Here is a 17,277-nt window from a genome sequence, read left to right as displayed (position 1 = left end):
GTGGGTTCAGGAACAAACCTGAACCCCCTCCTGGGACTCACAGGGCCCAAAGGTGACCTGGTCCACACAGCCTCCACCCACACACCCTCCTGGTCCCCTCTGGATGCTCTCCCCTTCCCCTCCCAGAGACCACCGACCTTGGGACCCCTCCCCACTGTGCCTTGGTGTGGCAGGGTGAGGTTCAGACCAGAGCCAAAGGCAGTGTTTGGGAGGCAGGTAAGGCTACTGCAGGGATTAGCAGGGCTGAGTGGTACCCAGCCTGCCTGAGACGCTCCAGGGCTGGGATCTGAGCGCTGGTGGGAGATGTCACCAGCCCTGGGACTCTGGGACCTGTGCGTAGAGGAATGGCACTGTCTCAGGTGTCTACCCCAGCCCCCATCCTGGGTCAAGTGAGGATATGAGGGGCTGTGGGGGCCGCAGCAGGTGGACGCTCCCCACCAGCTGGGCCTGCCTGGGCTCTGGGAGGGAGACCCTCCACCTGTAGCATCCTCAAATCTGTCAGGTCTCTGCCCTGGGCCGGAGGTTGCAGCCTCACCTCGGGTTTTCTCCACATGGATGTCATACTGGTCCCACCCGTCCCGCTGACTCATCGTGTAGGTCATCCAGCAGCCCTCCGAGTCCCGCTCCTTGCACGTCCTCCAGCTCAGGGGCTCCTCCCGCAGGTGTAGGCCGCTGCACGCTGCGCTACAGTTCTTCTTGAAGGGGCCCGTGTTGAACTGCAGACACTCTGCACAGAAGCTGCAGGGGGTGGGGGGAATGCCCTGGCGTTGCTCAAGTGGGGGGCTGTGGTGCCCATGGGGTATGAGCCAGGTGGGGACGGTGGGGTGGAGGGCCCTGGACACCTGCTCCCAGCCGCAGGTGCGCAGGTGGAGGAGGAAGAGGGGCCAGGGAAGGCCCCGCCCAGGAGCGTCTGGAGGGACCCTGAGGCGCAGAGGGCTCTGGGGGGTCCGGGCTCTGGGCGCTCACGTGTGGTTGCTGCAGGTGAAGTTGCAGCCCTGGCACTCCTGGCACAGGGGCGGCTGGTAGCCTGGGTCGCACTCGCAAGCGTTGCAGCGACACCGGCCCCGGCCGCTGCACTCCACGCCCCGCTGGTTCAGGCAGCCGTCCGTGCTCTTCTGGCACTGGCAGGCCGAGCCCTCGTAGCCGATCTGGCAGTTGCACGTGCCACAGAAGCAGAGCCCTCTCTCTGGAAGGCAGGGGCGGGAGGCTCACCCCGGCCCCCGCTCCTGCCTGCACCCCGCCCGCAGGCCCCGCACGCCCAGCGGCCTCCCCGCCCCAGTGGACGAAAGTGCTGAGACACGCCCCCCACCCGCGCCTCCTGGCCCGTCCGCCCTCCACTTGCCCCCCACGCCCGTGGGACCCCGGGTGGGCGAGGACCATCGCCTTCTGGGGCCCTCCCCAGCAGTCCCAGGGACATAGACACGGAGGCAGGGCCAGCGGAGGGTCGCCCGAGGCCGGTGCCGTCTGCTCATCTGTCTCCCGCGTCCCCTCTTTCTGTTCCCACTGGCTGCCCCAGTGCACAGCGACAAGCCCCGCCTGCAGCAGGTGCCAGCACGCGAGGACCGCGGCTGCTCCGCCTCCCGCCCCCGCCCCCGCCGGGCGGCCCCGGCGCTCACTTGGGCCTCCGCAGACTTGGCCGTCGTAGCGCTCGCAGTTGACGTTGTCACACTCGCAGTACTGCCCGTAGATCTGCTTGTTAGGGACGTCGCTGGTGTGGCACACGCACTGTCCGCAGATGCAGTCCCCCAGCCCCGAGCAGACGATGGAGTTGTTGTCCTTCCGGCAGCTTCCTTCCAGCTCCTGGCTGCTCCGGCCCTGCGTCTGGCACTCACAGCTTTTCCCGATGTAGCCAGCGTCGCACCTGGGGGTGGCAGGCGTCAGAGCTCTGCCCGCAGCGCTGATGGGGACAGCCACCCCATCCTCGGGGTCCCACGGCCTTGGAGAGCACTTGCTGTGGCGCGCTGCTCCCGCTCTTTGCTGAGCACATACTGTGCTCCCTAAGCGTGTGGGGAGAGCTGCTCCCTCCAAGGACGTCCCCTGAGCACATATTGTGCTCCCTAAGCGTGTGGGGAGAGCTGCTCCCTCCGAGGACGTCCTGAGAGGGAAGCAGACGCGTGACTTTGGCTGTGAGCGGGAGTCTGGGCAGGCTCACTGTGGAGCTGTGTCCTGGGCCCTGAAGGCAGGCCATCCAGGGATGCTGGCACTCCAAGGGTGCCAGTGTCTGCCCTCTTGTGCCCCAGGGTCTATGTGGCCGGTGGGGACTTGGCACTGCCCTCTGCCACCTGCAGTGCTGCCCAGGCAGGTTTCCAGAGGATTCTGGGACAAGGTGTCTAGTCAGACTAGGACAGCAGTCCCCAAACCACTGTCACACAGATGCCAAGTGCACTCCCAGGAAGCCAAAGAGATGACCCTCGCAGGCTGTCCTGCGATGGCTGTCCTGCCCCCCAGGGGAGGAAGCCACAGCACACAGTCTCAGTGACCTGTGTCTGAGACCCACTGCCACTGGCTTCAGTTCCAACTAAATCATCCTCATTCTCCCTGAGGAGGCCACCTGAGAGCTGCACAGGGCAGAGTGGCCACTGAGGAGGGCACAGGGACAGTCACAATGACCACCATGTTCTGAGCTGCAAGAGGCACGGGGGTCGTGGGGCCTGAGGGGCGAGCAAGGCACCTTGATGAGGGTGTGGGTGGACAGAGCAGCCATGAGCAGAAGGTGACCGGGGCACAGGGTGGGTGCCTGGGTTGCCCAGCAACTCTGGCCCAGCAGGCTGTGTCTCTGGGTTCCTGAGCAAATGGGCACAGGGGAATGGGGACTCTGGGAGTGGCAGTCCAGCCCTGGGGCAGGCAGCAGGCAGCAGGCAGGGACTGGAGTGGACAGTGGTGTGAAAGGACGGCCTGTTCTCTGTGCTGCTGGCCTGTGCCATGAAAAGCTCCCTGCTGGACACACCTGTGCCCACCCTTTGCCCTGAGGCAGGGCACCCACCCTGACTGCACCCTGAGCCTCGGGGTGTGAGCACATCCAGGGTGGACTGTGGGGACCAGGCTGCCATGGCTGTTACCTGTCCCAGAGGCCTTCTGGCTGGGGCGTGCCCCAGGGCTACTGGCCTGATGGCCCTAGGTCCCTAAGGTCAGAAAGAGATAGGCCCACAAGGGACAAGTGAGGCTGGGTACAGAAAGTCACCTGCCTCAGGTATATACAATGGGGCTCCCTACACCCCTGAGATGGATCTCCCTGCTTTGCCAAGAGGCCCCCAGTCCACCACTACCCCTGCATGGGCCCTCCATGGCTAGAACATGGCTAGTGCAGGTGGGCACTGCTGGTGCCCACCCAGGGGCAAGGGCTCGGGGAGGGCTCTGGGTCGAAAGCCCAGTTCTCCACCTTCTTCTACAGGATGGAGTCCTGAGGCGCCTGTCTTGTGGGTGGGAGTGGGAGGCGTCACCTGCACCTACCTCCCTGCAGATGCTGCCCTGTGGGGTGGGGGAGGGGTGTCACCTGCACCCTCCTCACCTGCAGACACCACACTCCAAGGAGCCTTTGTCATGGCAGAGGCTGCGGTCCCGGCTCTGGTCCCGGCACTGACACTCACACTGGGGAAGGACCTGAACAGTCACTGTGTCTGTGAAGCCCAGAGGACGGATGACAAATGACTGCTCCTGGATGCACTCTGTGGCCGTGACCTTCACCTGGAAGGTGATCTGCAGGGGAGGGGCGGGGCTCAGGCAGGGCCCTTGGGTGGCCAGATCATGCCCTGCCCCCCTTACCCTGGGCTCTGGGAGGGAGCAGGTCAATGTGGGGAATTCCAAGGTCATACTAAAAATGCAACAAAAGCAAATATTTTGCTGGGTATTAATTGACAGCCAGAAGAAAGAAAAATCAAATGACTGGATAATAAATTTAAACCTAAAATATCAGGCAAAGGACTCAATGCCTTTTTTTTTCTTTTTCTTTTTTTTTGAGACAATCTTACTTTGTCACTCTCTGTCGAGTGCTTTGACGTCATAGCTCACAGCAACCTCAAACTCTTGGGCTCAAGCGATTCTCTTGCCTCAGCCTCCTAAGCAGGGAAGCGCCCACCACAATGCCTGGCTATTTTTAGAGACAGGGTCTCATTCTTGCTCAGGCTGATCGTGAACCTGTGAGCTCAGGCTATCCACCCGCCTTGGCCTCCCAGAGTGCTCTCAGTGCTCATTTCCAGTGACCTGTGTGGCCTGTGCCTGCTTTTGTCCCATCCAGCCCTGATCTGTAGTTTGCACCTGCTCTGCCCGTCCAGTGCCTCCCCCAGGATGCTGTCCTCACTCACTCACTCAGTCTACACTGGCCAGACCCAGGGATTTGGGGTTCTTTTGCTGTGTTGATCAGTGTGACTTCGTGGTCCAAGGAGTGTGCTGAGCCTCCCTGCACCCTCTCCTGACATTTCTGACTAACTCTGTGGGAGGAACCAGGGTGCCTAGCAGGAAGAGATAGTTCTGATGTGCTGCATGACCAATTAATTTATGTTTTTTAAAACAGTAGTTTAGGCTCCATACCTGTAGCTCAGTGGCTAAGGCATCAGCCACGTACACCAGAGCTGGTGGGTTTGAACCCAGCCTGGGCCTGCCAAACAACAGTGACAACCACAAGCAAAAAATAGCCAGGTGTTGTGGCGGGCGCCTATAGTCCCAGCTACTTGGGAGGCCGAGACATGAGAATCATTTAAGCCCAAGAGTTTGAGGTTGCTGTGAGCTGTGACACAACAGCACTCTTCTGAGAGTGACACATTGAGATTCTGTCTCAAAAAATAAATAAATAAAAATTAAAAAAATAAAATTGTAGTTTAGAAAATTCGATTAAAAGTTGATTGTAGGTTATGAACAAGGAACCGAGACCGAAGAGGCGGATGTTGAGGAAGGCACACACAGACCACAGAAGCAGCATCGAGGACACCAAAGTCTGCTGGCAGTTTTAAGACAAAGACCTGTCTCTTGGTGGCTTTGCCTCTCCCCCAGTGGGACTCTGGGTGAAGGTGGTAAAGAGGGGGCCCTGCAGAGGTGGGACATGCCTGTCAGTGAGAGGCACGCTGTGAAGGGGATTGGAAGAGCTGACCAGCAGGTGCAGGACGTGCTGGGAACAGCGCAAGCACCAGATCTCATTAAGAGAGAAAAACCTCTCTGGGGGAGATAAGAGGAACATGCTTCTTCCCCCCAGTTCTCCGTGTGGTGTGGCATCAGCCCATCTGCCCGCAAGGCTCCGGGAGGCCTCACAACCTCTCTTGGAATTTGTGGTCTGATTGGGGTCTGCCTTCATCTCCTGCTTCTAAGCTTTGTTCTTTGTTTCATTAACTGCCTCTCAGTTCTTCAGTTTAACGTCAGAGTAGAGTTTAAGTAAAGAATAACTTGGCTGAAGTGGCCAAAGAGCAGCGAGTTAAAGTGGTAACTACAGTAAGGATGAGGCCGAGTGCAGTTTGTTGCTTTCCCTCATGATTATTCATTAGCTGATTTAAATGACAACGTATGTAATAAATACTGCGTTAACCCAGGACACCGGGCCTTCACTGTTCCTGGCATAAAGTGGTGAAGGTCCCCCTGGGCCCACTCTTTTAACTCCTAGGCTGTCTTTATTTCCTTCATTCTCTCATCTCCGCTAAGCACTGGGGATACCCACAAGCTGTGTGGGGGCTATCCAACTTCACCGGAAGCGTCTGGCCTGGGCAGAGCTGATGCTTGAAGGAAAGAAAACTGGAAGCCCTGCCTCCCTCCTGCTCACCCCACAGAGCCTCAGTTTGTCTGTGTGTGCCTTCCCCAGACCCCTATGCTTCCAGCTGTCCCCATGACCCTGCCAACACACTGGGATGGGGACCTTTGGTCCTAGCTGTCCCCAGGACCCTGCCATCTCATCAAGGATGGGGATCTTCTGTCCTTCTAGCTGTACCTAGGACCCTGCCAGCACACCAGGATGGGGACCTTCTGTCCTTCTAGCTGTCCCGAGGACCCTACCAGCACACCAGGATGGGGACCCTCTGTCCTTCCAGCTGTCCCCAGGACCTTGTCAGCACACTGGGATAGGGACCCTCTGTCCTCCCAGCTATCCCCAGGACCTTGTCAGCACACCAAGAACTGTGCCTGGGCCCCTGCTAGTGTGCTGGATGGAGACCCTTGGCTGCACAGCCAGGCTCACCGGGACACCGATCTGCACGCCGTCACAGTCCCCTCTGGGTTGGCCAATGTGTGACACTCCATTGCTGCAGAAGGAGTCATAGGTGACTTTCAGGGTGTCGGGGAGGGTGCTGTGATCCAGGAAGACCCTGGAGGAGAGTTTCTGTGGGCAAAGAGTGGCTGTGCTTAGAGTTGAGTGTCCTGCCCTCCTGGCCCTGCCCTCCCAGTGGTTTGGATCTGGCTCCATCTTCCACCTCCTCCTGGGTCCCAGCATCGACTAAGGACACACACACACCCAGGGAGAGCACGGCAGGGTGTGCAGGGTGGCAGTGCTGCCAGCACCCAAGTCCACCCCCCAGACAGGCCAACTGCAGATACCAACGTGGACACATGAGCCCCGTGAGAACAGGGGCTGGAGCTGCCCTCAGCCCTGCATCCCCAGTGCCTGGCACAGGGGAGGAGCTGGAGAGGTTGGTTAAGTGACGGGAGAGCCAGAGATGGAGAGACACGGATGGAGAGACAGGGATGGAGAGAGACAGAGACAGAGAGACAGAGACAGAGAGACAGAGATGGAGATACAGAGACAGAGAGAGAGACAGAGACACAGACGGAGATGGAGAGACAGAGACAGAGAGATGGAGAGACAGAGAGAGACAAGAAGGAGAGAGGAGGAGAGACGGGTGGAGGGAGAGGACACGGCGTTGTCAGGTAAATGGCCACAGTGGGCAGCACCATCCACGGAGATGGACACTGTGGGCAGCAGTGGGGCGCTGGTGGGCCTGCTGCCAGGTGTGGGGTTCGAGGAGGCTGTGAGGAGCACAGAGCCTCCTCTGTGGGGCTCTAGGCCAAGAGGTCTGTGGGGCTCCCACATGCCATGTCCAGCCCTAGGGTGCTGGCCGAACAGGTCCCAGGCCAGACCTTCAGGAACACCTTTCCCTGGGGCTGCATTTTCTGAGGGGCTGGGGACTTCTGGTGCCAGGGGCCCACTTGTGCCCATTGGGACTGTGGGACCCCCAGGGAATGGCTGTGGGTACAACTGGCCAGGCCACACACCAGGCAGGAGTTTGGTGGGTCTGGGGCCTGCCCAGGATGGGGTTGGGGAGCCGATACCCAGGAGATGCTCCAACCCAGGCTGCCTTTTTGAAGGCAGAATCACAAGGCTGTGATTTCTGGGACCCGGGGGGCATTACCCAGCCTGCCAGCCGTCCACCCCCTATTTCTCCACAGAAACCCAGCAGGGAAGAGCCTAGAATGAAGAGGGCTGGAGCTCATGTTTCAGGAGCACCCAGGTGGGGGTCTTGGTGGCCACATCCTGCCATCAACAAGATAGCATGTTGGGCCCGGGAAGTGGCCAGGCCAGGTGTCTAGGAGGCCTGCAGGCTGGGCGTTGTGGGGCTGCAGGAGGCTGCAGCTAGCCCTGGCAGGCAAGGGGGTCTCACATTATAGGCGTTCTTGATAAGCTGGACCACGTTGCCAGAGTCCTCGGACAGCTCCCCGACGGCTGACTTGGGGATGATCTCGGTGAGTTTCTGTTGGGCAAGATCAGGCACAGTCCAGCTAGAACCTGGTGCTGCAGGAGCCTCTGCCCCGGGCTCCCACCAGTGTAAAATGGCCCTAACTGTCCTCAACACAGCTTCCTATTTTGCTCGGTTACAAGAGCCACCTTCAGGGTGGCACTGACAGGTGACAACTGGCTCTCAGGACGTAAAAAGCCCTGTGCTGAAACTCTGCTGGCTCCTGTGCTGTGAGTCCCCCATCCTGCATTTCGGGCTAGTGGCCTCACTGGGCAGGGGAGGGGTGTGTGGCCGCACCAGCAGATGGCCTTCCACCACAGAGGCACAGTAGGTGAGTGGCCTGAGAGCATGGACCATGGTAAGATGTGGTCAGTCATCAGGAAGCGGTAGGTTCTGGGTCTCTTAATGCATCTACATGAAGTAATTTTATTTAGTTATTTATTTTTTATTTTTTTGTAGAGACAGAATCTCACTTTATCACCCTCAGTAGAGTGCTGTGGTGTCACACAGCTCACAGTAACCTCAACTCCTGGGCTTAGGCGATTCTCTTGCCTCAGCCTCCCAAGTAGCTGGGACTACAGGTACCTGTTACAACGCACAGCTATTTTTTGTTGCAGTTTGGCCGGGGCCGGGTTTGAATCCGCCATCCTCGGTACATGGGGCCAGCACCCTACCCACTAAGCCACAGGCACACAAAGTAATTTTTTTTTTTTTGTAGAGACAGAGTCTCACTTTGTTGCCCTGGGTAGAGTGCCGTGGCATCGCACAGCTCACAGCAACCTCCAACTCCTGGGCTTAGGAGATTCTCTTGCCTCAGCCTCCCGAGCAGCTGGGACTACAGGCACCCGCCACAATGCCCGGCTATTTTATTTTTTGTTGCAGTTTGACCGGGGCTGGGTTTGAACCCGCCACCCTCAGCATATGGGGCCGGCGCCCGACTCACTGAGCCACAGGCACCGCCCTAACACACAAAGTAATCTTAATAATCACCGTGTTAACCCTGTGGCAAGGGGCCAGGCAGGCCAGGCCCAGCTGGCCCAGGATTGTCCTGGGGTAGACGACCAGAGCCCCTCACTGCACATGGCCCCAGCCAGCCTCTCCCTGCGCCCTCCCCCACCTTCGCTCAGTGCAGGGCCTGTGCCATTTCACAGGAGATAGTTGGGTGGGTTCCAGGAACACACAATGGCTGCCAGGTCCCCTCCTGGCCTTAATCCCCTCTCAGACTCCCCAGAAGGGATCTGGCCCCTCCACAGGCCATTAAGCACCACCACAGCCTGTCTCCATACCTCTTCCGGCCTCCGCTGCCCACTCCCATCTTACCAGCCAGGGGGCCCAGCCTGGCTTGGGGAAGCACTCGGCCCAGAATGCATTTTGAGGATGGTCTGGCCGGTGCTGTCCACATGTGCTACCTGTCGCCTGGACCATCACTCAAGATCACTGTGAATGAGGTGTGGGAAACTGAGGCTGGGGCAGGCCTGTGAGCCCTGAGTCACAGCAGGGGTGTTGGGAGATGAGTCTCCCACTCCCAGCTTCCACCCTGTCCCTATGCTGTCTTCTGGACCCCGACTCCTGCCACTAATAGCCAAGGATTGGAACCTGCCACAACTTGTGAGGAAGGGACTGTCACAGCTGACTCATAGACAAGGGCATGGGGGCTGTGGGGTCCTGGTCCAGGGTGGCCTCTCAGCTGCCTCCCAGACTGCCCTATGCTGCACTGAGCTGCTGTCCTTGCTTGGCAAGACCCCACCAGATGGCCCCACAGTGTGACATGGAGTGGGGCCTTGGGCAGTGTCAGATTGACCTCGGGAAGCAGGGGACAGGGGTCATCCAGGCTCCTGTGACAGATCCCCAGTAAAAACCCTGGACCCCCAAGCCTGGGTGAACCTTCCCAGGGGCAGTGCTCCAAGTGTGTTGCTGCACATTGTGGCTGGGAGGGTGCAGCGCTGTCCACACCTCCTCCGGAGGGGACACCTGGCAGCCTGGCCTGTCTCTCCTGGACTCCACCTGTGCACCTTTTACCTTTGCGACTTTGTTCTGGACCCACCACAGCTGTGACTTTAGTGGCTTTTCTGAGTTCTGCAAGTCTTTCAGCAAATCACTGAAGCTGAGAATGGTCTGGGGAGGTCTGACAAGATCTGAGCATCTTGGACACACTAACTCATACCCTTGAGATGTTTTCCAGCACCCGGCCAGTTCTCACACCACCATGCACATGTCATTTGCAGCAGAAATGCAGGAAAGGGAATTGGTCGTGCTCTGGACACAGCCGTGCCTGCCTGACCAGGCTGACAGGACAGGGCCATGGCCACAGGCAGAGGGAGCAGGGACTGCAGGGTGCACGCTGACCGCGGGCACGTCATCCTTCCCAGTCCTGCAGCCACTCCAGGCTGTGGATGCCAGGTGCTGCTGTCCGCACAGATCAGTGGATGGGGAGGCCCTCTGCTCTGTGGGCTGGGGGGCCAGGGCTCCCTGATGATGTGAGTCAGGCTGTCTTCTCCCGGGAGGCCTCGGTTTCCGTGGTGGTTGAGTGGCGATAAGCTCCCTGGCTTGGGGGTTTGGGGAAGTCTGGCCCAATTTCAAACCCAGGCACAGGATGCAGATAGGCTGCATCCTCCCCCAGGTGGGTGCCGAGTCCTGGGGCTTCGTCTGTGTGACTCTGGCTCCGCTGCCTGGGGTGCTGATTGAAGGCTTGTCCCAGCCCAGGTCCCTAGTCAGGCCTCCATAGCCACCTGCCTGGGTACCATCACCTCTCACCTCAACTCTGCTGCCATCTGCTTCGACCCATCTTCCTGGACTGGTCGAAACTGATGCTCAGAAAGCCCCCAGATTGGCCCGCTGAGGGGGCCCAGAGTCCTGCCTGGAGAGTTCCACGCAGGCCCGCCCACCTGGACGGAAGCCGGCTGATTTGAAGCCTCCACTCCCTGGGCAGAGAGGTGTGAAGAGGTTGCTGGTGCTTTGGGCCTGGTGCTGGGGTGCAAATCCTGACCCTGCTATTTATTGTGAGCACATCCTGGGGCCGTTGGCCCACCCTGTCCAGACCTGGCCTCCTTGTAGGCAGGTCAGCCATGCAGGCCACTGTGAGGCACCAGCCTGGCCCCACGGAGGCCCCCTGACACCCAGCGCTGCTTCTCCAGCCAGCTTAGAACATCCCCTCTGACACCAAGAGACATGCTATCAACGTCATTGAATTTCAGGGATGGGGGTTCCTTCTCTTGTCCACACACAGGTGCTGTCACCTGCAAGGAAGCCTCAGGCTCCTTCACCAGGGAAACTGGGGCACTCCGGCCTGTGGGGCGCTGGAGGGGTGGCCCCACCCTGATGCCCGGGACCCAGCTCCACTCACCTCGTAGGTCTTCACCATCCTCTTGGTCACGGCAAAGATGGGCTGGATGTTGCTTTCGGCCAGTTTGTGCGCCAGCTGGCCCACCGACGGGTAGTCCTGGAGAGAGGGATGCCCGGTCAGCCCCACTCGAGACCGGGGATGAGGCTTCCAGGCCACCCGTCGTCCACTCCCACCCTGGAAGTGGATGCCCTGGGAGCAGAGGGCACCGCCAAGGCCCTTCCTGTGGTGTTGGTGGCGCCTTCACTGCAGAAGGTGCACAGGTGACGAAATTACAGGGTGATGGGGAGACCAGTTAAACTGAGCACAGTTAAGAAAACGTTGAAAACTGACGTGCTTCTCCATCAACACCGTTACTTTCGGAGTCATGTGAGCGTGGCAGCACTGTGAAAGTCTGTACTGGGGGGCGGTGCTGCAGGATCCCAGATCCGGCCTCCACGGCACCTGCTCTCACCATCTAAGCATCCTCCATTTCAGTAGAGGCCCAATTCTGCCACTTGGAACATCCAGAAATTTCTTCATGGATTTGCTATGTAGGTTGAAAGGTGGTGCCCTAGCTCTAGTAAGGTGGTTACCCTGCCCTTGTCCCCTCCATAAGTGGCTGGTGGCCACAGGGCCTTCCTCCCCCTGAGCGTGTTGGCCCCTTGTCCTGCCAGGCAGCGCCAATGACATGGGGTGGGGGGTGCTCACAAATTCGTTGCTGCTCTTGTACATGTTGTCCTCCAGGTGACAGCGGCCGTCGTTGGGAGTCAGGATGGCACCAAGCTTCCCATCACCCGCAAAGTGGAAGCCGTCGTCCGTGGCAAACACCAGCAGCCGTGTGACATTGCGCCAGCCGATTTCCTCCTAAGAAGATGACGGGGTGTGTGGTGTGGTTATCTGGCTCTGTTTCCCCGGCTGAACCCTCACAGGTGGGAGGAGAGGAGGCAGAGTCGGCAGCAGCCCCGAGGCAGCGTCAGCTGCAGAGACTACAGGAGAGAGGACCCGGCCCGGGGCCAGTTTCTCCTCTTGTCCCGTGTCCAGCCAGATACCAGCGCCCAGGAGGAGCCTGAAGAATGTCTGTTAGGATGACAACTTCCAAACGCCTGTGACTATGAGGCGGGAGGGTGAGCTCCACGGAGACAAAGCCCAGGAGTTAGAGTGCTCACAGCGTTTACTGTGCCCGCCCAGGAGTTAGAGTGCTCACAGCCTTTACTGTGCCCGCCCAGGAGTTAAGAGTGCTCACAGCCTTTACTGTGCCCGCCCAGGAGTTAGAGTGCTCACAGCCTTTACTGTGCCCGCCCAGGAGTTAGAGTGCTCACAGCCTTTACTGTGCCCGCCCAGGAGTTAGAGTGCTCACAGCCTTTACTGTGCCCGCCCAGGAGTTAGAGTGCTCACAGCCTTTACTGTGCCCGCCCAGGAGTTAGAGTGCTCACAGCCTTTACTGTGCCCGCCCAGGAGTTAGAGTGCTCACAGCCTTTACTGTGCCCGTCCAGGAGTTAGAGTGCTCACAGCCTTTACTGTGCCCGAGGACCTTTCCACACAAATGAAGAGGGAGCCTCGGGACCAGGATGGGGAGCTGGTCTGCCACAGATGGCCCCTTGAGGGCATGTGCAGAGACTACTTGCCTCCTGGACTGTGACCTTGCACCCCTGTGCTCAGCGTGCATCTGCGCTGTGACCCGGCACACCCAGGTGACTGTTCACGAATGTGCTCAGCATGTGACTGTGCTTTAACCCTGCACGCCCAGCTGACCTCACGCATGTGTGCTCAGTGTGCGTCTGTGCTGGGAGCTGGAGATCAGAGGGGGACCTGGAAGGTGAGGACAGTGCCTGCCCTGGAACACGGGCCCAGGAGATTATGACTCTTCTGTTGTGAGCACAGTCCATGGGCAGAGCAGGCAGGGACCTGGTGAGGGACATGTGCTTGGGACAGCCATCGCCCTCCCAGCCTGGAGGGACCACATGGGTCCAGGCTGCCACTTGCACAATGTTAAGCCTTCAAAAGATGTGTCCAAGGTCACAAACGCAACTCACAGCTAACAGTGACCTGTGGGGATGTTCTGGGCCCTGTTATCATCATCCTCCCTTGCTTTCCAGGTTTCCCACCTGGGAGGCACCTGGGGCTGCTCTCCCCAGCCCCAGGCTGGCAATGCCACAGGTGTGGTGAGGGACCTTGGTGCTTACTCCTAAGATGACCCTCTGGCTAGTGCGGGTGGCCCTGCAGCACTTGATGGAAGTATCCATGTTGGGGAAACCACAGACCTCTGAAGGAACAGCAGCCTTACCGGGCAGGCCGCGACCTGCATCATGGCGTCCAGCCCACCCTCAGGGGCGTCCAGGTTTCCAGAGATCAGCTGCTTTCCAACCTCCCTCTGGAACTGGTTGGCGTTGTCGGTCAGCTTCAGCACGTGCCTGAAGGCAAATGGTGCCTGGCAGCTCACCTCCTTGTTGGGGCATGGGTTCCTCAGCTTCTCAGGGTGTGTGTTGACAAAGGGCAGCACAGTTTTGTCCACAAAGGACCCAAAGCCTGGGGGACACATGGGTGAGGCTGGGGGACACAGGCTGGCCCAGATGGCAGGGCACGCCTTGGAGCCTGAGGGTGAAGCTCAGTATTCCCTCTTCAGGGTTGAGCAAACGAGACAGCCGGATGGCACAGGTGTGTGCGTGGAACTGAGTGCATTGCACAGCATGTGTGTGCATGCCCATAGCCAGGCACGCACCTGGGAGTGTGTGATCATGTTCACATGTGGGCACAGTGTGTGTTCCTGTGAGCATGTAGTAGTGTGTTTGCACACATGTGGCGTGACTGTGGGTGTGCATGCACATGTGGGGCCAGGTACGCATGCAGACACACGAACATCATGTGCATTTGCATGTGTGCTTGTGTGCGGAGCTGTGAGCGTGTGTCCCCATGTTTGAGCGTGCACGTGTGCCTCCCGCATGTGGAGCAGGTGGTGGAGCGCCGTCCTGGGAGCACCAGGTGGGCTGAGAGGCTGCGGGTGCCTGGTGTGGGTGCACCCAGACCGGTGCTTTCTCCTGGCTCCTGCCTGTGAAGTGCTGAGATACCAGCCCCACCGGAGATCACTGCCATTGTCTCCTAATGCTGTTGTCACCGTGCGGTCCATGTGCTTGTGTGTTCTTTAATGCTTAATAATATGCACTGTAAGACTTTTGTCTTCTAAACACCCCCAAAAACAAATAAAAGAAGGGGGAGGGGATGAGGGGGTTGGACAATGTCTGCAGGTCTCCGGGAACTGATGACTGGGCCTGGCTCTGGCGGGACGCAGGCCCCACTGCAGCCCTCTGTCAGGAGTCCCTCTCCCCCACCTAGCACCTGGAGGTGTGTGGGTGGCAGGGGTGGCCGGGGATTTGGAGAAGGGCTGAGCCAGTGGCCTGCAGCGGCTGTGGCCCTCACCAATGCGGCCGGACTCCGTGATCTCGTTGAGGGCCCGGAGCAGGTCGCCGCCCAGCTTCTTGACATTAATGAGATCATCCAGCATGGAGTAGGAGAGGTCCATCAGGTAGTACAGGTCGATGGGGTAGCCCTTAGCCCGCCGGAAGGTCACGTTGAACACAGCCGCCTGACCTGCATGCAGGGCCACAGAGAGTGAGGGGGTCCTCTCCTGACCTTGCACAGGCCTGCGTGATGACCTTCTCTCTCCCAGCCCCAAATCGTCCAGACTCCCCTTGCCTGCAACCTGGTGGATGCCCAGGTGGATTTAAATTTCAGAGAAAGGACACACACTAAGTGGTCAGATGCTACATCGAGACATTGTGACCAAGGAAGGACTGTGTCCTCCATGGTGTCCCTGAGACCATCACTCCATATTTTCACTGACCCTTCCCTGTGTTTGGATACTTGCCCCCAAGTCAGGGCCTGCACAATCGGCACCATCGCAAGGTGCACGGGGACGCAGCCCTGGATTGTCACCACACCACACGGCCCCAGTGCCATGCAGGCTTCATGGCTGTACCCCGTGAGGTCTGTGTGGGAAGGCACATCCCTTATCCCCATCCTCGGGCAACACGAGGCTGTGTGAGACTGTCCATCTGCTGTGCTAGAAACGTGTGTCCCCAACACTCCTCATCCCTGAGGGGACGGTCTTAGGAGGTGGGGACACCAGGGCAGGAATAGGACCCCTGCCATCCCCAGAAACCTGGCTCCTACATGCTGCTGGCCCTAGGACCTTTTCCCTCCTGCTGGCTGTCACCTGACTGCCCCCACAGCCCCATTTGCCCCAGGCTAACCCACTGGCCCTCTGACCACGCTACTCCCAAGGGCCATGCTCCTCAGCCAGACGCTGCTGTGTCCTTCAAAGCCACCCCTCCCTGGGTGCTCACAGCCTTCTTCCACAGGCAGTGCTCAGGGATGGCTGCCTGTTCCCTGCTGGCCTCACCATGGCCTGGGCACTGGTCAGAGCCCTCTCCCGGAAGTGGACAGGGCTGTGTTCTGCAACAGGGCTCCCTGGGCAGGCCAGTTTGGGCAATGCAGTTTAAACGGCTATCCAGGTCTCCAGTCACAGGACTTAGTAGAGTCTTGACTCTGTTTAGAACCCTGGCCTACTGAGAGTCTTTTGCAAATGGCCCGTCCTCCCTTTTATTTATTTTTATTTTTATTTTTTGAGACAGAGTCTTACTATGTCTCCCTTGGTAAAGTGCTATGGCATCACAGCTCACAGCAACCTCAAACTCTTGGGCTTAAGCAATTCTCTTGCCTCAGCCTCCTAAGTAGTTAGGACTACAGGTGTCCACCACAACACCTGGCTATTTTTCTGTTGCATTTGTCATTGTTGTTTCGCTGGACTGGGCCAGATTCGAACCCATCAGCCTCGGTGCATGTGGCTGGCGCCATAACCACTGTGCTACAGGCACCGAGCCTATCCTCCCTTTTAGAAAGACACAGAACACAGGGCTAAAAGGGAGCCCAGCCATCCAGCCTCGACAGTGGGGGTTGGGGGTGAAACACACCTGGGGACAGAGAGAAAGGGCTGAGGTGAAGCTTGGACTCTGGCTTATAGGCAAAAAGCCTATATGCAAGACTTTTATTCAGATTATTTCTGTGAGAGTAAGTTAAAAGTCTTTGGAGGGCAGAATGGAAAAACCTGGCTAGCACTCCATTGTTGTAATAGGCTTGGTCATGTAAGAGAAATGGCTTACTGACCTTTGGCCTGTGCAAGGAGGCAGGGCTTGAAAGTAAGCCTTGTATATCTCAGGAAATTCCAAACCTCTCCCTTAAGATGGATGACTGCCTCCAGATGGTCTGTTAAAAGTCAAGGTATTGTAGCCATTTGGTCCCCCCCAGAGTTCTGTCTTGTGTCTGTTCTCCTGGAGCTTTGGTTTTTATGGTTTGTTACTTTTAGTTTAGTTTGTTTCTTAGCATAAGAAACAACTTTAGATAAGGTTAGAAGTGCTGTTATAGGCTTAGCTGTAGACATCCTGACACCTGGTGGTTAGGGCCTGGGTCTTTGAGTTAGAGCTAGTGGATTATTGATTTATGATGCGTATGTGCAGTTGTGGTAAAATAAAGATTTCTTGTCACACGCCTAAGAGAACGGTGATCTCCTTTTCTATTAGACAATTTCAACTGTAGGACCTATACTCTGGCCCGCTGTGGCATTCATATCCCACAACACTGGCCTACCGTGTCCAGCCATCCTTGGACCTCACCGGCCCACCCTGGCATGCAGCCTGGACACACGCCCTGTCTGTTCAGCCCTGACAACCTAGAGCAGGGCCGAGCTCCCAGCAAAGCACCCACCACACAGGTGCCCAGCCCATCCCCACTGAGGCCACCCTACCTGGTCGCAGGTAAAGTGTCACTTTTTGTGGGGACAGCTGCTTCTGACCCCCCTCCCGGTCCTCCTGGGTTTCGGCAAGGCTCCTGGGGTCCATGATGTCATCAGCCACACAGCCCCTCATTAGCAGCTGCTGTCGGGTGTCACAGCGAATGGAGTCAGGGTCTCCTGGCCCAGTGAAGTTCTGGGGGAGGTGAGTTGGGGGTTAGGATGAGGGCAGAGAGAATGTGGGGGCCGCCCTCCACGGGCTGCAGGAGGCCGACCAACCCTTGGAGTCCCTCTCCTCCTCCACACCTGACACTGGGGACAGAGTCCCTGTGGGGCTGGGTGGGGGTCAGAAGCCCCTCCCCGCAGGCTCCCAGGCCTCATCCAGAGACCCTAACGCTAACCCCACCAGCTGCCTCCAGCAGTGACAAGGACCCAGGGTCCACCATCTCCAGCCTGAGGCTGACTAAGCAGGGAAGCCGCAGACGGCCCAGAGCCAGGAGTGACACATGGTCAGGCATCTGGCCTAT

The 17,277-nt window shown here is 58.4% G+C and overlaps 1 protein-coding gene across 2 annotated transcripts in view; it reads right to left on the bottom strand.

Annotated features, from left to right (window-relative positions):
* ITGB2 (integrin subunit beta 2) overlaps window positions 1-17,277 on the bottom strand; it is a 37,370-nt gene that overhangs the window by 2,181 nt on the left and 17,912 nt on the right. For both annotated transcript variants that reach the window (XM_053564248.1, XM_053564249.1), the window contains 11 exons: window positions 16,766-16,946; window positions 14,383-14,553; window positions 13,253-13,494; window positions 11,677-11,832; window positions 10,990-11,085; window positions 7,572-7,661; window positions 6,155-6,295; window positions 3,509-3,696; window positions 1,617-1,861; window positions 967-1,186; window positions 536-738 (listed from right to left, as the gene is read on the bottom strand). In XM_053564248.1, coding sequence (XP_053420223.1) covers window positions 536-738; window positions 967-1,186; window positions 1,617-1,861; window positions 3,509-3,696; window positions 6,155-6,295; window positions 7,572-7,661; window positions 10,990-11,085; window positions 11,677-11,832; window positions 13,253-13,494; window positions 14,383-14,553; window positions 16,766-16,946 — 1,933 coding nt within the window. The remainder of the gene's footprint in view (window positions 1-535; window positions 739-966; window positions 1,187-1,616; window positions 1,862-3,508; window positions 3,697-6,154; window positions 6,296-7,571; window positions 7,662-10,989; window positions 11,086-11,676; window positions 11,833-13,252; window positions 13,495-14,382; window positions 14,554-16,765; window positions 16,947-17,277) is intronic.

This window comes from Nycticebus coucang, chromosome 16 (assembly GCF_027406575.1).
Source record: "Nycticebus coucang isolate mNycCou1 chromosome 16, mNycCou1.pri, whole genome shotgun sequence".
NCBI lineage: Eukaryota > Metazoa > Chordata > Mammalia > Primates > Lorisidae > Nycticebus > Nycticebus coucang.
This window is presented reverse-complemented; position numbering and strand designations above follow the sequence as displayed.